General features: G+C 37.6%; 1 protein-coding gene across 2 annotated transcripts in view; it reads left to right on the top strand.

Moving 5' to 3' along the window:
* Positions 1–18,477, top strand: part of cntn3b (contactin 3b) — a 67,800-nt gene that overhangs the window by 41,440 nt on the left and 7,883 nt on the right. For both annotated transcript variants that reach the window (XR_016169543.1, XM_039648974.2), the window contains exons 9-20: positions 218–354; positions 1,516–1,645; positions 2,106–2,256; positions 2,342–2,469; positions 4,873–5,048; positions 9,179–9,296; positions 9,926–10,084; positions 10,640–10,789; positions 11,123–11,193; positions 12,388–12,622; positions 13,325–13,434; positions 15,043–15,229. Coding sequence is in view for 1 of the 2 variants with exons in the window: in XM_039648974.2 (XP_039504908.2) it covers positions 218–354; positions 1,516–1,645; positions 2,106–2,256; positions 2,342–2,469; positions 4,873–5,048; positions 9,179–9,296; positions 9,926–10,084; positions 10,640–10,789; positions 11,123–11,193; positions 12,388–12,622; positions 13,325–13,434; positions 15,043–15,229 (1,752 nt within the window). In the remaining variant the exon portion in view is untranslated. The remainder of the gene's footprint in view (positions 1–217; positions 355–1,515; positions 1,646–2,105; positions 2,257–2,341; positions 2,470–4,872; positions 5,049–9,178; positions 9,297–9,925; positions 10,085–10,639; positions 10,790–11,122; positions 11,194–12,387; positions 12,623–13,324; positions 13,435–15,042; positions 15,230–18,477) is intronic.

The raw sequence follows: 18,477 nt of genomic DNA, 5'->3' as shown, positions 1-18,477 counted from the left end.
TGTAGGGTAATAAAAAACAATGATGGATTTTTCATTATTGGGTGAACTTTAACTTTAATTGTTTCTGTCATCACGGCCTTTGAATCTATTAGCCTTGTGTAATGTGGGGTGTTTTAATTTGCAAGTGTAAAATTTTATGTATGTGTGAATTATTTAATATGTCCATCATATACCCTTTATCCATTGTTTGATTGATCAATGTGCTTTCTTTCCACAGCCACACCTCATTGGCTGCAAACAACGACAGACACAGCACTGTCCATTGAGGAGAATCTGTTTTGGGAGTGCAAAGCCAATGGGAAACCAAAGCCCTCTTATAGCTGGCTGAAGAACGGAGACACTCTTATATCTGAGGTACTTTAGGGTTTTATCTGCCGTGACTGTACTCTAGTTCAAGGTCAACGCAAACATATTCTCATTTCTGACATAAAAGCAAGGGGGAAAAAAGGCAACATGTGTTTAAGTAGGAGAGACTCCCATCGACAAACAAAAGCAGTTTTAAGGCAGCAGAAAGACTCCATTAGATGTGACCTGTTTTCAAGCCGAGAGTGACCCGCACCTCTCCCCCTCCCTTCCATCACACATCACGTCAATCTCTCCTTGTGACTCTTTGTGCTGAGGTCAGCCCTTAAAAACAGCCGATAGGCTTAAATGTCTGCTATGCCATTAGCAGAACCATCAACTCAACACCTCCCTTCCTGTCTCATATACTTTTCCGACTGGGCACCCATGCCAAATGAATTGGCCATTAGTATTTTACTGTTATGTTCGACATTTCTTTTCTGTTCATCGGAGCAGAAGGTCAGCATTTTTTCCCTCTTTCTCCTTTGTAACCTCCTCCACCCTCAACAAACCCATCCTTAGATGTTCAACCCGACAGACTTCCAGTGTTAAAGTGTTTTTATCAGTTGATATACGTAGGCTGATATTGGATATTACATTTTTAGTTCCCATATTTTTCACATTTAAATAATTTAATTACTCTGTCAAATGTATAATTTGTGGCAAGTCATCAATATCCATTTTCACAGTTTTAATGTTCAAGTTGCTATGAATGAATTCACTTTGTAGCTTTTACAATGATTGATTTTAGTTTTAAATGTTTTATTTTGAATTGTATTTAGACAAAATCCCATAGACACAGTTAATCAGAGTTATTTTACTATCATTGAGATATTATGAAACCAAATTCTGTTTTTTAGTCATTTTGTTGTGTTTTTGTCATTATTTTCATTATTTTGTTTTAAGCCTATAGTTTTTATTTTAGTTTGAGTTACTTTAGTACATCAAGTTGAACTAAATGAAAACGAGAGGTTTCATTGCCAACCAACTGAAATAAAATAAGTTTTTACATTTATACCTATAATCCCTCGAAGGAGGGACCAAAACCATATCTAGTGACCAGAACATCATAGAATCTTTTGACTTTTGACCAGTAAGCCACCATAAAAATCAAGCAACCCAGCAACCGCATAGCAACCATATTCCTCTGATTGTTTGTGTATGTGTCTACAGGGCCGAGTGCAAATAGAGAACGGCGCCCTCTCCATCTCCTCGCTAAACCTCTCAGATGGCGGGATGTATCAGTGTGTGGCGGAGAACAAGCACGGCATCATTTATTCCAGCGCCGAACTGATGGTGCTTGGTACGACCTCTGCGTTTCCACTGCCTGCTCTCCATCCTTCATTTGAATGATAAAACTTTGAGTAGTCACAGCAAGCTCAAATTACAAGGCAGCACTGAAAACATCCATGTGATTAAGTGCTCCATTGTAACACTCATATTTCCCCCATTGATTCTGAAATGTATTCATTTTAATCGGAACACATTGGACAGTATTGTTCGTACAAGGCCAGTGTCAAATAAATAGCGTCTTTTAAAGAGACAGCGCAGAATGGCACAGCAAAATGTAGGTTTACTTAAATACAAATGGCCTGGAAGCAGCCAGTGGAAGTGGACAGCTTTATTTGTAAAGTCCTTTAGACTTTTCTAAAAGGCTTTCTTCCTTTTTTTTTTCCGCCAGAGGCGGTTTGAACGTCAATTGCTGTTCATCACAGATTCCATTGAGTGTGAGTCTGAGGACTAAATCTCTCTGTCTTCTACAGCCTCTGCTCCCAGCTTCACCCAGAATCCTTTGAGCCGAGTGCTTAAGGCTCGCTCGGGTAGTGACGTTAGCCTAGATTGCCGACCACATGCCTCGCCCAGAGCCATTAGCCTGTGGAAAAAAGGGACTGAGATACTACAAAGAAACGAAAGGTATTTAGCTTTTGAGTTGATATTTTACCACTTTGAAGACTTTGGCCATGTGATTAATGTCTATCAATTATCTATCACTCTCAAGGATTTCCCTCTTCCCCAATGGAACTCTTAAGATTGCCAACGTAACTAAGCGAGATGGAGGTAGTTACACGTGCATTGCTAAAAATCAATTTGGCACTGCTAGCACAACAGGAAGACTGATAATCACGGGTGAGTCATTGTGTTTTATATTCTCAATCAAAGTGTTTTATTCAAATTCTGCTTGCAATATTTTCCAGATCCAGTTGCTCTTTTTTTTGTCTCACCTCACTATCTATTTACTATGCCCTTTTCTATTTTCCATTACAATAATACAAAATAAAAGAAATAGCAAAACGCCAGACAAAATATAATTTTCTTTGTTGATTTCTCTCAAAAACGTTTTGGGATTCTTTTGATAATCATACATTTAGCTTTAGACTCTAAAGTAGCTTTGGATGAATAACCGCTTTATTTTTTGCTGTGCAGAAAATACACAGCCCCGTTCACTCTTATTGTTGACTCAGATACTGTACACTTGATGGTTTAACTATGATTAGCTTTGAATGAAATGCCACATCTGGCACGTATCATAATGCTCTGCTTCAGCTGTTTCAAGAAATGTATTAGCCAACTGACATCTTCATTCTTCTAAGTTGCTGTTGTCAACGCTGTCAGCCTTTCAAGTCAAAAAAACACAAAGCATAAGATTTGTTTTATATAATCAAGCAGAATGCCTCTGAATACTCTGTTTCAAGACAAATAGCTTTTGTTGTCAAGTCTCTATGTGTAAAAGTTTTAAGAGATCTTTTCAAACTCTTGTTTAAGTAATAGTTCACCCAAAAATGTTCATTCTGTCATCATTTACTCATCATGTTGTTCAGAATCAGAACTCGTATGATTTGAACACAAAAGGAGAAAATATGAAGAACGGACTTGGGCTTTCTCATTTTGTGGTTCACTGAAGAAATACAGTTTGACAGCTTTTGAACTATGAAGTTGAGTTAAAGAAATATTCTCTTTGCGTGAACTGGCCCTTTAAGTTAGCCGCCTACATTGTGGACGTTTAACATTGTATTCTCTAGTTTAGTTCATATGCCCTCTTGCTTGAATCTTCCATACAGTTCATTCCATGTTACGCTAATTACTCATTGTTAAGGTCAACCTTAATTGCTGTGGCCATTATCCATGTGGATTGTTATAGCCTCGTTACGCTATAGGATGAATGTTATTCCTCGCTTTTGTTCTTCACATAGGTTACGGGTTTAATCAGCAGTATTTTCATGGCAAATCAGAAGAAACTCATTAGCTATGTACCATTGAGACCTCTGTGTGAGCCCATACGTCTTTTGCAGGGTTTTTCCTTTCTTCTCTTCCTTGTATTTTTCTCTCATTATGTTTTTGTCATGCGCCGGCAGTTGACCTCCGTAAAGTAATTTAATTAAAATGACCTTTCCCTCACAAAGTGCCTTCACCCAACTGTATTCTGTTCACAGTAGACATGCTGCCAATTCATTTGGCTCTTATTAAAATCCACTTTATGTTCTTCTCAAATTAATAGTCCCCATATGGAAAGACAGCAGCCAAAAATCTAAGTATAGCACCTAGAAATTATGATTATTTATTACAGCAATAAACCACCGCCGGCTGTGGTAAAATTGCTAACCCACAGCCTCGAGTGCATGGCCTTCTGCTCATCAGGAAAATAGCAATGTGTTTAATACATATTAATAATAATAATCTCAATAGGGTCATGCAGATCATTTTTATGTCCCAAATCATACAGTATTTGAATTAATATATTATATAGGCAAAGTTTTTGTTTTATCACAGAATCACAAATATTTAAATTAGGGCTGTCAAATGATTAATTGCATCCAAAATAAAAGTTTGTGTTTACATAATATATGTGGGTGCACTGTGTATAATTATTTTGTATATATATATATATATAATTATATATGCACACATATATTATGTAAACACAAACTTTTATATTGGATGCGATTAATCACGATTAATCGTTTGACAGCCCTAATTTAAATGAATGTTAAATAACATTGGTGTCTCATTTTTTAATTTCTAAATTGTAAAAATGAAATGTTTATGCATATTGCATGTTATATCATATGTTACTAGCAATATTTTTATTTTTTTGCAAATGTATGTCCTCAATGTAATAATTTTAGTCTTTTGTTTACTTTTTAAGTTGAAATGTGGCTCATCCAATCAAGCCTTGTATTATGAATAAATGAACTTTTTAGAGTATTATTTGCATACAATTTGGGGTTTAAAATGTGACTTGAAATATTGTTTATTGAAGCATTTCATTATTTAGTGAAATATAAGTGTAGTTATAATTAACATTTGTCTCAATTGTTGCGGTGGATTTTTGTATCATAATGCAGAATAATTTTGCAGCCTTCTGGAACAGCCTTTGGGTTGGGAAAATGATGCCTTACAATGCTTTCAGAGACAGCTCGCTAGGTTTTTGGAGTGATTGTCTTGTTATTTGTCTGGTCAGAGAAGAAGTTCTCGCATTAGTTTGTGTCCCAGAGCTAAACTGACAGACTGTGTTGGCACTGTAACTAACAGAGCCCACGAGGATCAGCCAAGGCCCCAGCAGCACTGAAATCACTGTGGGGGAGAGCATCGTGCTTCTCTGCCAGGTGACTGCCGATCCAGCCTTGGACGTGGCCTTCTCCTGGGCCTTCAACGGTCAGCCCATCGATTTCCATCAAGACGTGAACCACTTCGAGCGAGTGGGAGGGGTGAGTATTGTGGTTTTAGGGCAATATGGCAACCTCAGCAGCACCCTCATCCCACACCAACACCTCCAAACATGAAACATTTATAGGGAGCGTATCTTGGAAAACAGGATTTTTCTTGCTGTTTTGAAAAAAAAAAAGGGTTTGATACTGTGTAGACATAATCTAACATTCACAAATCATTTATGGAGACTTGACTGCAACTGCAGTCTAAAATGAATGACTACATTGCAGTAAACACAAGTGTATAAAAAATAAATATGCTCCGATTTTGTAGAATAATACGGAGCCCATAAGGGGAGATGGTGGTGGAAAAAAAAATGAGATGGGAGGAAAAATAATATATCTATGTTTTTGCGTTCCCCCTGAGACACTTTGCGTCTGCGTTTTTCGCAGGAAACCGGAAACATTTGCGATTGGATGCGAAAACATTGCCAAATAAGTGTTCCTCCCATCTCATGTCCTTTTAGGGGCTCCGTTGAATATGGTCCTTTTAATGAAGTACAAGAAATTTGTCATGAGAAATCTGTACAATAAATTACGTGTCGTAATATCTTAATTCGTGTCGTCGGAGATAGAAAAAAATAATTTGTATGAAAAATTGCTTTTTTTTTTTGTGCTCATCAGTTGAATCAAACCAAAGAACCCAGCATGTAATGCAATTCATTTTATTGAATAAATCTCAAACGCGAGCACTTGGACTACTGTAACTGGGTTTTAATCTAATCATTGTGCTAGACAGGAACAAGCTATCTGGACTTTGAATGCTCTCTCTCAAAGAGATTTACCAGCTGTTATGTCTGTAGTTTGATATTCATCCCATTCCTGGGATGAATTTTGCCTTCTTGTTCTGGGTCATTCTGTTGCTGACCTTCATTGAATGTGAATGATTCAACATGTATACCAAACAGCTGTATTTTACAAACTCAACCAGGGAAAGAGGCCAGATCAATTAAATGTCTTGTTCCCATCTTACCCTTCCAGTTTCACAGGACGTTTTACATCTCAGGGGAGACAATTCCTTAATGCAGCAGGACTCCAATGAATTAAAATCCTGCCTTATAAGAAATGCTTTGTGTTGTCACATCCCATTTAGCTGTTTTAGTTTAGATTTTTCCTTGGTTGGCTTGGGGTTTGAACAGAATAATAAACCGCTCTTGATCATTTACAATCAAGGATTTAAAACCTGGTTTTTCCAAGTGCCTGGCGTATGTTTTCAATTGTTTTCAATGGGAGCGCCACATTTTTTAAACGCCATGAGCGTTTTTTTCACGCTGACGCGCCGAGCGCCCAGCGTTTTTTACTGGTCGCCGAGAGTTGAAAAATGTTCAACTTTGGATAAAACACAGTGCTCATCACTGTCATTTTTTACCCACCTGTCCAATCACAGTGGAGGAGGGGCGGGACTAAACCACACTGACCAACTGTCACAACATTCTTTCTGTACAACGACATCAACCAACAGAGCTAACCGAACAAAATGGATGAAAAATGTACTTTTAGTATGAAACAAATTATCTGCGAAATCAGTTACAGCTGCGGATATTCTGTATCATAGCAACGAAACGTCTCAACGGAAAAAACACTGCGCTGCCAAAACGCCCCAAGCGCCCAAAGCACGAGTGTCTAGCAGAGTGTCTAGCGTTTTCAGCTGGCTAAAAACGCTTTGGTGGACACACGGCCTAAAGGGTAAAAATGCAAAAGTCTGCTAGACAGTGAGGTTGGTGCAGACTTGGTGTTGTTGTGTGGCAGTGCTTCACATTGCCACCTAGCTGTCTGGAGTGCATACTACATCAAATTTTACACACTTTTGCATCACCATATGCATGCAGATTTCCCACCCATAACGCTCATCTAAAAACACAATAAAAAGTGATAACGCAACGCCACTTTTGCGTTTTCTCTTCAGATCATTTCCATGGAAACATAGCCTAAGATTCTTGAAAGCCTATCTGAGAGGGCCTTTAGATGGTTCATTTTATAAGCAAATCGTAACTTCCTAAATTGTATTGAGCTGAAATAGAATATTATATTATGGTTCTTTAAATTATTTATTTTCAAAATACTTTTAGAATATTCTCAAATAAATGATTAAATATTAATATTCTTTATAATAAAATAAAAACAAATACACACCCCCACACCCTTGGGCCCATTATCATGATCTTGATTCGGGCCATTCAAACCAATGGTCAACCAATTATCGTCATGTGTTGGTGGCTGCGTAAAGTTCATACATGGGCTTCTCTCAAGGGCAATTACAAATGACATTGACATATGCAGATGAGGGTTATAATGAGATATGGCTTTCACGGATTCACATTTTCTCTGCTCCCAAAGATTACTCCTACCGTCTCAGCTGCCTCTGATGAGTGCATTACCATAATTAAACATCACCCGCTCCACAGTCCCTGAAATTTTGGAGTCCATTGAACCATTGAAATGGCCCCTCTTAGTGATATTGACTGAGTTTAAGGCATTTTTTTTAATAGGAATTAAACTTGATTTAGAGGAAACCACAGTCAAACTGGTCCTGTTTTGAGAGCATGGAGGGCATCAGACACTTGTATGTACTATTACAGTTGTGGTCTGTGGTTTGGGGATGGTATACCAATGTGATATGTAGGATTTAGCTTTTATGAACTTCTGGGCATACTTTATTTAAAAGCCAGGGAGAAACACAGAGATACATTGTTATATATATATATATATATATATAAATTTTATCATCATCTTAATAGGAAATAAATAAAATATTTATTTATTTTTTATTTGGATTTTTTAATAATGTTAGTTTATCAAAACAACTGCATTCAATCAGAAAACTCTGTACCAGTCTGCACAATATTTATCTTATCTGAACAATATTCACTCTCACTCTGCATGTTCTCTGTTCATTTACCTGGCCAAGGCTTATGTAATTGCGGAATAATTAGTATCATCTTACCAATTAGCCACAGTGTGTGTGTGTTTCACTGAGCTCCTGTGTGTCTGAGAGAGTTGGATCTGAGTGAATCCCTGAGGCTAGTCACCGAGGCTGTTTGGTCCAGACATATCTCAAGAGCACAGCAGCCATTTTAAAGGCATGGATGAGTGTCTAAGTATGCAGAAATCTGCAGATAGCATGACAGGGAACATTATTGCACCTGGCTTTATTTTGGTGATAGAATGGTAGCAAATATTGTTGTTTAAACCTGTTTTTTTGTTACTCAAGCTATAATAATTCTGTGTCCCAAATATGTGTGTGACACAGATCTGGTTTATTGGATGACTGTGTAAACAGTAACAACTATGTTACAGTTACAATTCTGGGGTGCGTTTCCCGAAAACATCGTTAGCCAACTACGGTCGCAAGTTCCGTCGTTATCTGCATAGTTTAACGAGTCGGTGTTTCCTGAAACCATCGTTCCAACGGACATTCGCAAACAGCATCGCAAAGTTGGGTGGTTTGAACGACAGCTCTCGACCTGTGGTTAGAGGCATCGTTTCTATATTGCATGACATTTGGAGGTAATAAATGCTTATCTTGAGCAAAATAAGCAAGCTGACATTCAGTACAACTGGTGCCTTTCATTTAGAATACATACAAATGTAATTTACGTCTTTTAGTTTTTCAAAAGATTTGAAGTAACGTGTTTGAAGAGTGCGCATGTGCCAACGTACTCTCCTATGTAAGAACGAGCCAAATATTGAGTCTGGTAATAAAGCAGAACAACTGAGAACAATTAGAAATAGTCCTCAGAAATCTAGCGTTAATTGGATCTCAAACAGTTTCATTGAAAGTAGTTATTATTCCACCGCGTGCGAAACCAACATGGTTGAACGATACATTGCGATAGTGGGTTTCGGGAAACAGTCGTGACTAGCTAGTTGATTTTTCCAACGATGCATCGTACTATGGTAGTGAAACAGTGAACTACGTCGTTGTACGGGAAACGCACCCTTGAGCGGGGCCACTTGCGTATGTGGGAATAGATCTGATTATTATCTTGTTTTTGTTTTTTTTACATAAATCTAATGCCAATTTCATATAGAATCATAAAACTAGATAGGGTTTGGTGTCTTGTGCTGTAACAACATGCTAAATTATTAAAACAGTAATCTTCATATTGTGTTTCCACTTTTTCCAACAGAGCTTTTCCGGTGATCTTATGATTCGAAACATCCAACTTAATCATGGTGGGAAATACGTTTGCCTTATTGATACAGACGTCGAGAGTTTGTCTGCTGATGCAATATTAGTTGTTAAAGGTAGGAACAAATTGTCTTCGCTTTACGTCTACATACACAAAATATACCTTCTTCCACAGTGAAGAGCTTCCTGCGAGGTGTGTATTTCAATAAAAGGGCACTGCTAATGTAGCAAGAGTTCAGAGAGTGCTAAATGTGTCACTTGGGATGTTTTACGGGGTCTCGTCTTTGCTGCTACGTTTTTTTGAGTCACATTGGTATTCATGGTCATTACACATCACGGTTCTGTCCCAGGTGTTTGGAGAGGAGCTGTTTATCATAGAGGATGTCTTTAATTGGCTCATTTACACATCGGCTAAGCAGCACGGCGTGCCTCGGAATGCAGTGCAAATGAAGAGAAAAAAAATGTAAATGGCAGAGAGTTATTTGGAGCAGAAATGTGAATCATTTAGTTGCGCATATACAATCTTACACACAACTTGTTGCCCTTGCAAGCATACACAAGCAAAAGCTTGCCATGTCGAACACACACTCCTAAACAATAGTCTTCTAATCAGAGTGAGGCAGTTTCCAAGTCATCAATATGCGCAGTGCATGGGTCAAACGTACTGTAACATGTGAGCAGGTGTGAAGTATAATCAAATGCTCCTAATTAATTCAATTCCTTATGGGCTATGTGATTGAGTCAGGTCCTCCCAGCCCCCCACACTTGGTCGTGGTGGAGGAGGTCACAGACAGCACGGCCCAGCTGTCCTGGAGCCCAGGCCAGGACAACGGAAGTCCCATAATAGGATATGCCATCCAGGGCAGGACTCCCTTTACTGTCGGCTGGCAAGCTGTCGACACAGGTACATCGACCATCCCAGACACATGCCATTGTGTTTGTCTGTGCATGGAAATAATATCCATGTGATCAGCACAAGGAAATAATAATAAATACATTTAAAAACAAATCTCAATGAAAAATCTGAATTATGATTTTATTATATAAAGTTATAAAAATATAAAGCCTACAATGTATGTAAAATTAGTTTTTAGTATATTTGTTTTCTATTACAGAATAAAAATAAAAAGGTAAAAAAAAAGAATCGCATGATATAAACTTGGAATTGTCAGTTATAAAGTCAGAATTGTGAGATATAAATCAATATGATTCAATATACATTTTTATGAAAGTCACAATTGCGAGAATTGAAAGTTTATATCTTGCAATTCTGATTTTATAACACGCAACTGCGACTTTATATCCCACAATTCTGACTTTATAACACGCAATTAGGAGTTTATATCATGCAATTCTGAGAAATTGCATGATTGTTTTTATTTCTGTTTTAATTGTAGTGCTTACACTTGAACTTGTTTTAAGTTAGTTGCTTTTGTATTTTACTGTTCTTCTTTTCCAGTTCCTGAGGTAATCAATGGGAATACTTTGACCGCAACCGTTGTGGGTTTAAACGCCTGGGTGGAATATGAGTTCAGAGTGCTGGCCAGTAACAGTGTCGGCATGGGAGAGCCCAGTCCCCCGTCTACCAAGATCAGAACAGAGGATGCTGGTGAGTATGCTAGTGTGAGACTCCACTGGATCTCTTTCTAGTTCAGACAGGCACTAAAATTGAAAGCATTGGAGCAAACCATACATCCTCAATTCTCCTGTCACCAGTCACATCCATCACTTTTACTCTACATGCAACACTATGCAAAACCTTTGCATTCTGTTCTTCACAAATTTCTAAAGGGGGTGGTTTAGAACCTCTGTGAGAGTGATAGTTTGGAGTCTTAATGTGATGAAAATTTAAATACACTTTTAATGCTCAAACTTGCAATGAAAAATTCCAATCAGAGCTCTGCCGACAGCTTTTTAATCTTCTTTGGGTTTTTGCCTGCAGTCCCTGACACGGCTCCCACTGATGTTGGAGGCGGAGGAGGTACCAAATCGGAATTAGTGATAACATGGGAGGTAAGTCATTTGTCAGATTTTACTGCTACCTCGGCCAGCCTGGGCTAAATGCCGGTGCTTAATTGTCTAGAATGAAATGTAGCTGTTTTATGATCATTGTAGCCCTGCCCTCTGGACTCCAGACTTTACTACTTCTCCAAATGAAAGTCAACTCAGGACCAGAGAGTTTCTTTGAAGTTTATTTCACTCACAAATGGGCTTGATTCTGCTCAGATGCACAATGGAAGAAGTTAGGGTTTAGCAAGGGAAAAATCTGAAATTATTTAGCTATAAAATTCTGCAGAAATTTGCTGCTGCATTTGACTAACAAAGCCTTTTGTGAACTATAGCAGTTATTTAGTGTGTTTAAGCTAACCTGAATACAACTAATGTCTAAATACACATTTTTGCACTATTCTGTAACTTGGTTAAACAGGGAGTGGAGTGGCACAACAACTATTTTAGCTATGGAGTAATAATTACAGTAAAATACATTTGAAATGCTGCTTATTCAACAACAGTTAGATTAAGTACCTTTCAAAAGTTCAGAAATATATTTTTTTTAAAGAAATAATGTTTTTAATACTTTTATTCAGCAATGATGCATTAAACTGATCAAAAGTGACTAATACTTTAATGTTAAAAAAATGAATGTTCTTTTGAGTTTTCTATTTAACAAATAATCCTAAACAAATGCATCACAGTTTCCACAAAGATATTACGTTTTCAACACAGTTTATAATAAGAAATGTTATCTTGAGCAGAAAATCAGCATAATATAATTATTTTAAAAGGATCATGTGACACTGAAGACATGAGTGATGCTGAAAATTCACTGGAATAAATGACATTTTAATGTATTGAACTTGAAAACAGATATTTTAATTAACAAGATGTAGCCGTGGTGAAAATAAAAGACTTTCAAAACCATTACAAATCTTACCAACCCCAAACTTTTAAATAGCATTGTGCACAAAGTATTGTTTTTTTTAACCATATTTTTAGTTGAGTTAAGTCCTATAAATGTTACATAATGTCTCTCTATGAGGTTATGAAACTTGCATGCATAAGAATAATAATAAAAAAAAAAGACAATTGAGAAAGAAAGCGTTTTTTTAAACAAAGTGCTAATAAAGCCCTGTTGTCATGTGGGTCAGTTGGTGTGTTGACCTCAATTTGTTTTAATATCACTATAGTTTTGTGTTCCACTTTAAGCCTGTTCCAGAAGAGTTGCAGAACGGAGAGGGCTTTGGTTATATCATTGCTTTCCGGCCAGTGGGCATGGTCACTTGGACCCGCGCCGTGATCTCGGCACTCAGCGTCACCCGCTACGTTTTCCGCAATGACACCATTCCACCATTCTCGCCGTTCAATGTCAAAGTGGGAGCGTTCAACAACCGCGGGGAAGGACCTTTCAGCACTATCGCAACAGTGTTCTCCGCAGAAGAAGGTATCTGGATATATGTACATCAACACACAAACATGTGCATAGAATAACGTTCTTAACCTTATTTTTTTTTTACAGATTTAAAGTGATAAAAACAACTGGTAGTTACTTAAGGCCTTTTAATTATATATTTATGACTGATAACAATGTGATGGCCAGTATTGCTAGTCCTATGTACAAGCCTCATGGTCTAACCCCTAATGTTAGCTGTTTTCAATACTGGCCTAATCAACAGTAAATATTAAAATAGGCCAGTCAACGATACATTGTGTGGGCCTGGGGAGCTAAAATATTAGGAACACATTCCGACTCGGCAATAGTCCCTTCACGTTCTCAAACACTCTCGCTTCCCTCCCTTCGCAGATACAGGTGTGACCTTGAATGAGAATAATGGAATAAGTTGATTGAGACAGCTTTCACCCCTCCTCCCTCGTTCAAGCTGCGAATGACAACCTTATATTAGTTATTGCTGCTATAGGTTACAACAAATCCTGCTAGACACTTACAGGCCGATTCATGTGCTAGAGTGTTAATTGAATTTTCCCGGCAGATTGTCTCCTTCTCTGTCAGTCACAGTTCCCATTAAAATGAAGTAGGGCCTCTCTCAGGTGAGACCGGGGAGACTCTGACTTAATCCAATTTTACCTCGCTGGCTTTGGAAAGCTTTTTGAATAAGAGCTTCAACATTTCTCTGTTCCTTCGCAGTGCCGAGCGCATCGCCAGAGAGGGTGTCGGCAAAAAGTCTGTCGGCGGCCGACATCGAAGTAACCTGGGAGCCGATTCCGGCCACCCCTGAAAGAGTTCTCGGATATGAGGTTTGATTCAATTGTCTTGCCGTTCACTGTAACGTTAAATGTCATGCTTTCCTGTAATGATGCAATGCTGATCTCAAGCAATTATTAAAAGTGCTTCTCACCTCTCCCATGCCACCTCAAACATCGAGAATGCCAGTCTTAATAGACAGCGCTTTGTTAAATGTCTGCGTCTCTCAGATGCTGGATGAAAGCTTTCCGCTGGCCTTTCAAGAATGCAAAGAGTGCCTTGCTTTCACACAAGCCACTCTCTCCATCTCTGTCACCCCTGCCCTGAGGCACAAAACAGCCACGTTGCCATGGTAGCTGCCGTATTGTCTGGAAAGAATAGAACTATCATGTCACTGGATTCTAGTTTGGGGGGGGGGGGGAGAAAACTTTCTAGGTTTTATTTTTGTCTCGTCTTTGGTTAGCAAGGACTGAAAGACCAAATCAAAGCAGCATGGATCAAGGAACTGAGCTGTACGCCGTATATACCATTTATTTGTGCTCAAGGTCCTTTGAAGCACCTGCAATATTTGAAATGGAAAATTCCTGTTTAAACCATCACTGCATTTCCTCTTTCACAAAACCAAACATTGAGCTCCAAAAGTCTGAGACGAAATCTATTTTGCATTTTTCTAATTTAATGCTTCTTTTCAATTCATGACTTCATTCTATTCAGTAACACCCACAGGAAGCTGCATTTTAATTCAATTTGGAATAATTGAAATAAGAATTTACACTACAACACAGGTAATTCAACACAGGTAAACCATTCCGGGAAAGCCATCCGTTATATAAAATACAGTCACATGACTTCTTCAAATTTGTCTATTTCTACTTCCTTTCAATTTTGAATTAAAGTTCTGCAACATGTCTGCGGTCTCAGTTTGGAACGAATAACTGAATTCTCAATTCAAGCCTGAATGACGCACAGCCCTGCTGTATGGACAACATTTCTAAAAGTAGAAAATAAATAATTTAGAAATATTCCTCCCTTGGCTGGATCTCATTATTATATAATCAAATACTTAATGCCTCAATATTGATATTACATAGGACCTGGGGTTAATAATTGATTATTTCATTTCCGCTCTCTAATTGTTTTTCACCTAGCACACACAGCTAAAAGTTAATTGAAATTTCATATCCTTAAGGGAATGTCCATACAATTTTACTAAAATATCATATTACCAGATAGCCAGAGGTATGTTCTCAAGCTTGAAAGCGGCAAAAAAAGACACAAATGATAAGCTGAATGAAGTGAATAGTGAAGTCAAATATGGTGAAATCTCGTAAAACCGTGTCATGTTGAAAGAATCATCAGAAATCTCATACCAAGTGTAATGACTGTAATGCATTTTGTGCATATCATGTCTCACCTTCTTTGGCAGCAGATTTAAACAAAAAAATACTTTGTATATTATCCTGATATTTTAAACCCAGTTAACATATTAACGAACATGCCTAAAACTCTTGTCTGCATAGTAGCGCTTTTTGAGAAATCTGCAATGCTTAGGGTCACAGTGGGTTGCAAGAGTGAGTAATTGTATTGGCAGAGAGCTATTTACATGTAAAAACATAGTCAAGGATATATAAAATGCCCTTGTTGTGTGTCCTGGCGAACAGGTGGTGTACTGGGAAGATGACACCAAGCCGGATACAGTGGGTAAAGTGCGGATCACTGGAAACTACACAGCAGTGAATGTCAGCGGCCTACAGGGGAACACTCAGTATTATTTGGCGGTGTGTGCCTTCAACACTGCAGGAACTGGCCCCCAGTCCGTACCCGTCAATGTTACCACCAAAAAACCACGTGAGTCTATTTTTTACTTTGACTTTACTTGATAATTGTAAAATATTATTTGTCGAATGTAAGATGTGTAAGCCTGATCGATCGATCGATCTCAGAATAAAAATAGTCACACTTCAGTTCAGGATCTATTTCTCACTATTATCTACAACTTTTACCTCAATAAACTCCTAATTACTGCTTAATAATAGTTATTAATTGGTATATTATTGTTATTATATTGTTGTTTTCTTCTTTATTTTCTTAGTTAGGATTAGAGGTTATTTAACAGCTAGACTTCGTTTGGTTTTGTTTTTTTCATTGGCGCCGTCCACGTCTATCTTTTTCTCTCTGTGATAATCAACCTATCTTACTGAAAATCTATCTATCTATCTATCTATCTATCTATCTATCTATCTATCTATCTATCTATCTATCTATCTATCTATCTATCTAAGGTGTTGAATTTTTGCACAGTAAGTTGGGTTCTTGGATCTTTTGTACAAACCATGGCTTATATATGTTCCTCTTTAATGTCACATTTAAATGTTGGACTCCCGAACCCCTAGACTAATTCGTGGGTCGTAACAGTTAAGTTTAGGTAGTGGAATTAAATGATGTAGACTCTGGTCATGCAGAACAGGCTAATATGTGCTTTATAAGAACTAATAAAAGAGCCAATATCATAGTAGCATGTAGTGTTGTCAAAAAACTCGGTACTTCGGTACCAAGTCGGTACTAAAAAAAAAAATGTTACGGTACCAGCTTTTCTAGGTACCGAATACCAGGTTAATCCAGTTCTAGACGCGCTGTCTGAAAGGTGCACAGTCCTCTTCATAACGCTGATATGGCTCTCTCTCTCTCTGAATCCACTTGTTGACACGAAGGAAAGAGCCACATATTAAAATATTTTGGATTATTCTAATGTCACGTTGCCATAAGAGGCCGATTACATGCAAATTCGCAATTTCAAATATAGGCGCGAGGCAAGCGCGCTCATAATAAAAACTCGTTGCATAGCAACGACAGACGCCGCGTGAGAGCAAGCGCTTTGGAAAGAATAAGCACGCGCAAAAATATAATAAAAAACACGCGCGATATGTGAACGGCCTCTAAAGTGCTTTCGGGGTAGTTTTACGAGTACATGAGCACAGTAGTATCCAACCGACACCAGAGTACTGGTATTAGTATCGACGCATCCCTATTTATGTCATTTAATGTCAGTGCCAGTTCTAGGCGTATTCTTGCCTTTATAACTCAGCAGTTTTAAAAAGCCTTTTCAAAATTAAATATGAATGCAGTTTTAGATTAAATAAAAGTACAGTCAAGTCAAATAAAACATGTTTTTTCTCCTGTAGCCTATAGTTTGGTAATGCTACAATAAGATACCATTTATCAACATTAGCTACTTCACATCAACACATTGAGTGAACAATATATTTTTACAAAATTAATTAAAGTTTGTAAATGTTATTTAATAGAAACACTTGATTGTTCATGTTTGTTCACTTCATTCATTGTGCATTAAATAAATGTTAACGGATTAGAACTTTACAAACAACTTTAAAAAAATGTGTTAGTGTATACTATTGTTTATTTTAGGTCATTTTATCAATTTTTTTTCTAAAGTGTTTATAATACAAATGTACAGTTTCCATCCTTGTAACCGTGATAAACACTTAAATATATGTAAATTTAAACTAAGCTTTGGTACCGAAATTGGTACCGAGAACCGTGAATTTTTACTGGTATTGGTACCGAATACTGAAATTTTGGTACCGTGACAACACTAGTAGCATGCATGCTAATAAGCAGCATAATAGTGAGAATTTGACCCTAAACTAAAGTGTTACCAAAATAATAAATGATCTGCGACTTTACAGTATAACTCACAGTTGTGAATGTATTTCTTTTTAAAGGGGTCCTATTATGCCTTTTTTACGCTTTTCCTAGTGTGTAATGTTGCTGTTTGAGTATGAAAAAGGTCTGCAAAGTTACAGAGTTCACTCCAAAGGGAGTTATTCTCTATGTTAGTGCACACTGATTCTAAACTCCTTGAAACGCCTCGAATATCAACACATTCTCATCCCAAGATGTCAACTAACTGATGCTTTTGACCCTTTGCTTTAGGGCACCCTTTAACATCAGTTAGATGACGCTATCCTATGGCGTCATCTAACTGACGCTTTACCTTTAGCCTATGATGCGGGTAGGTTTAGGGTTATAGCGTCATCTAACTGACATTAAAGGGTGCCCTAAAACGTCGGATGTTGATGTATGGTCAAAAGCGTCAGTTAGATGACGTCTTGGGATGAGAACGGGCTACGAATGTAGTCTTGCGTTTTCTTCCTGAAACATGTCTCACAATTCTTTATATAATTATTAAGTATATAAGTAAATATATAATAATTCCCACCAAAGGCATATACTAAAGGGGCGTGACATTTCCGAAACACGCTTGAAGCGGTTGACCAATCACAATACACCAGTCCAGCCAACCAACCAGAGTACATTGCGCTTTCTGAAGGAGGGGCTTCATAGATACAGGAACTAAATGGAGTGTTACTGACTGAAGGGGAAGAGAGGTGCAACAACAATATAAAATATGTGAAAAATAAGGTGTTTTTTGAACATTCAAGCATGAAAACCTATTCTAGTAGACACCAAAAACAAAATCAAGACTTTGAAAAGGGGCATAGGTCCCCTTTTTTAAAACTTCTCTAAATTATTATTATTATTTTATTTACTCTGCTGCAGGAATAAACTCCCATAACATTCAGCAGAGTTTTTTATAAGGATCATCAAATCTTTTAAAGTTGTCAAAGACATTTTTGCTTGAGGCACCGAGCAGTAGATTGAATTGCGCTGTGAGTTGTCTGTGAAATAGATCTTATAACTTTTGGACAGACCTACATATTGCTTGTAAATTTCTTTAGTGTTGTTGTTGAAACCATTCACATGAACTGCTGAGACATGACTTGAAGGTATGTTTTTTTTCCCAACTGGAGGAGTTTTCAACCATCTATTTTTGTAGGAGTCAAATGAAGTCAAGTCATGTTTATTTATAAATCATTTAAAAGCAGCAGAAATTGACCCAAAGGGCTGAACAGCAGACAGTATCAAAATGTAAAGGCTTAAAACCAAAATCAATTATATCTAATTAGCATGGTATGAATCAGTTTCCAAATCAGTCTATGAGAGAAACGGTTTTAAGTTAGCAAAGGACTTGGACTGAAATAACTATCCCTGCTGACGGTACTAATGAGCTTGTC

This window comes from Pimephales promelas, chromosome 8, assembly GCF_988280905.1.
Source record: "Pimephales promelas chromosome 8, fPimPro1.hap1.1, whole genome shotgun sequence".
Taxonomy (NCBI): Eukaryota; Metazoa; Chordata; class Actinopteri; order Cypriniformes; family Leuciscidae; genus Pimephales; species Pimephales promelas.
This window is presented reverse-complemented; position numbering and strand designations above follow the sequence as displayed.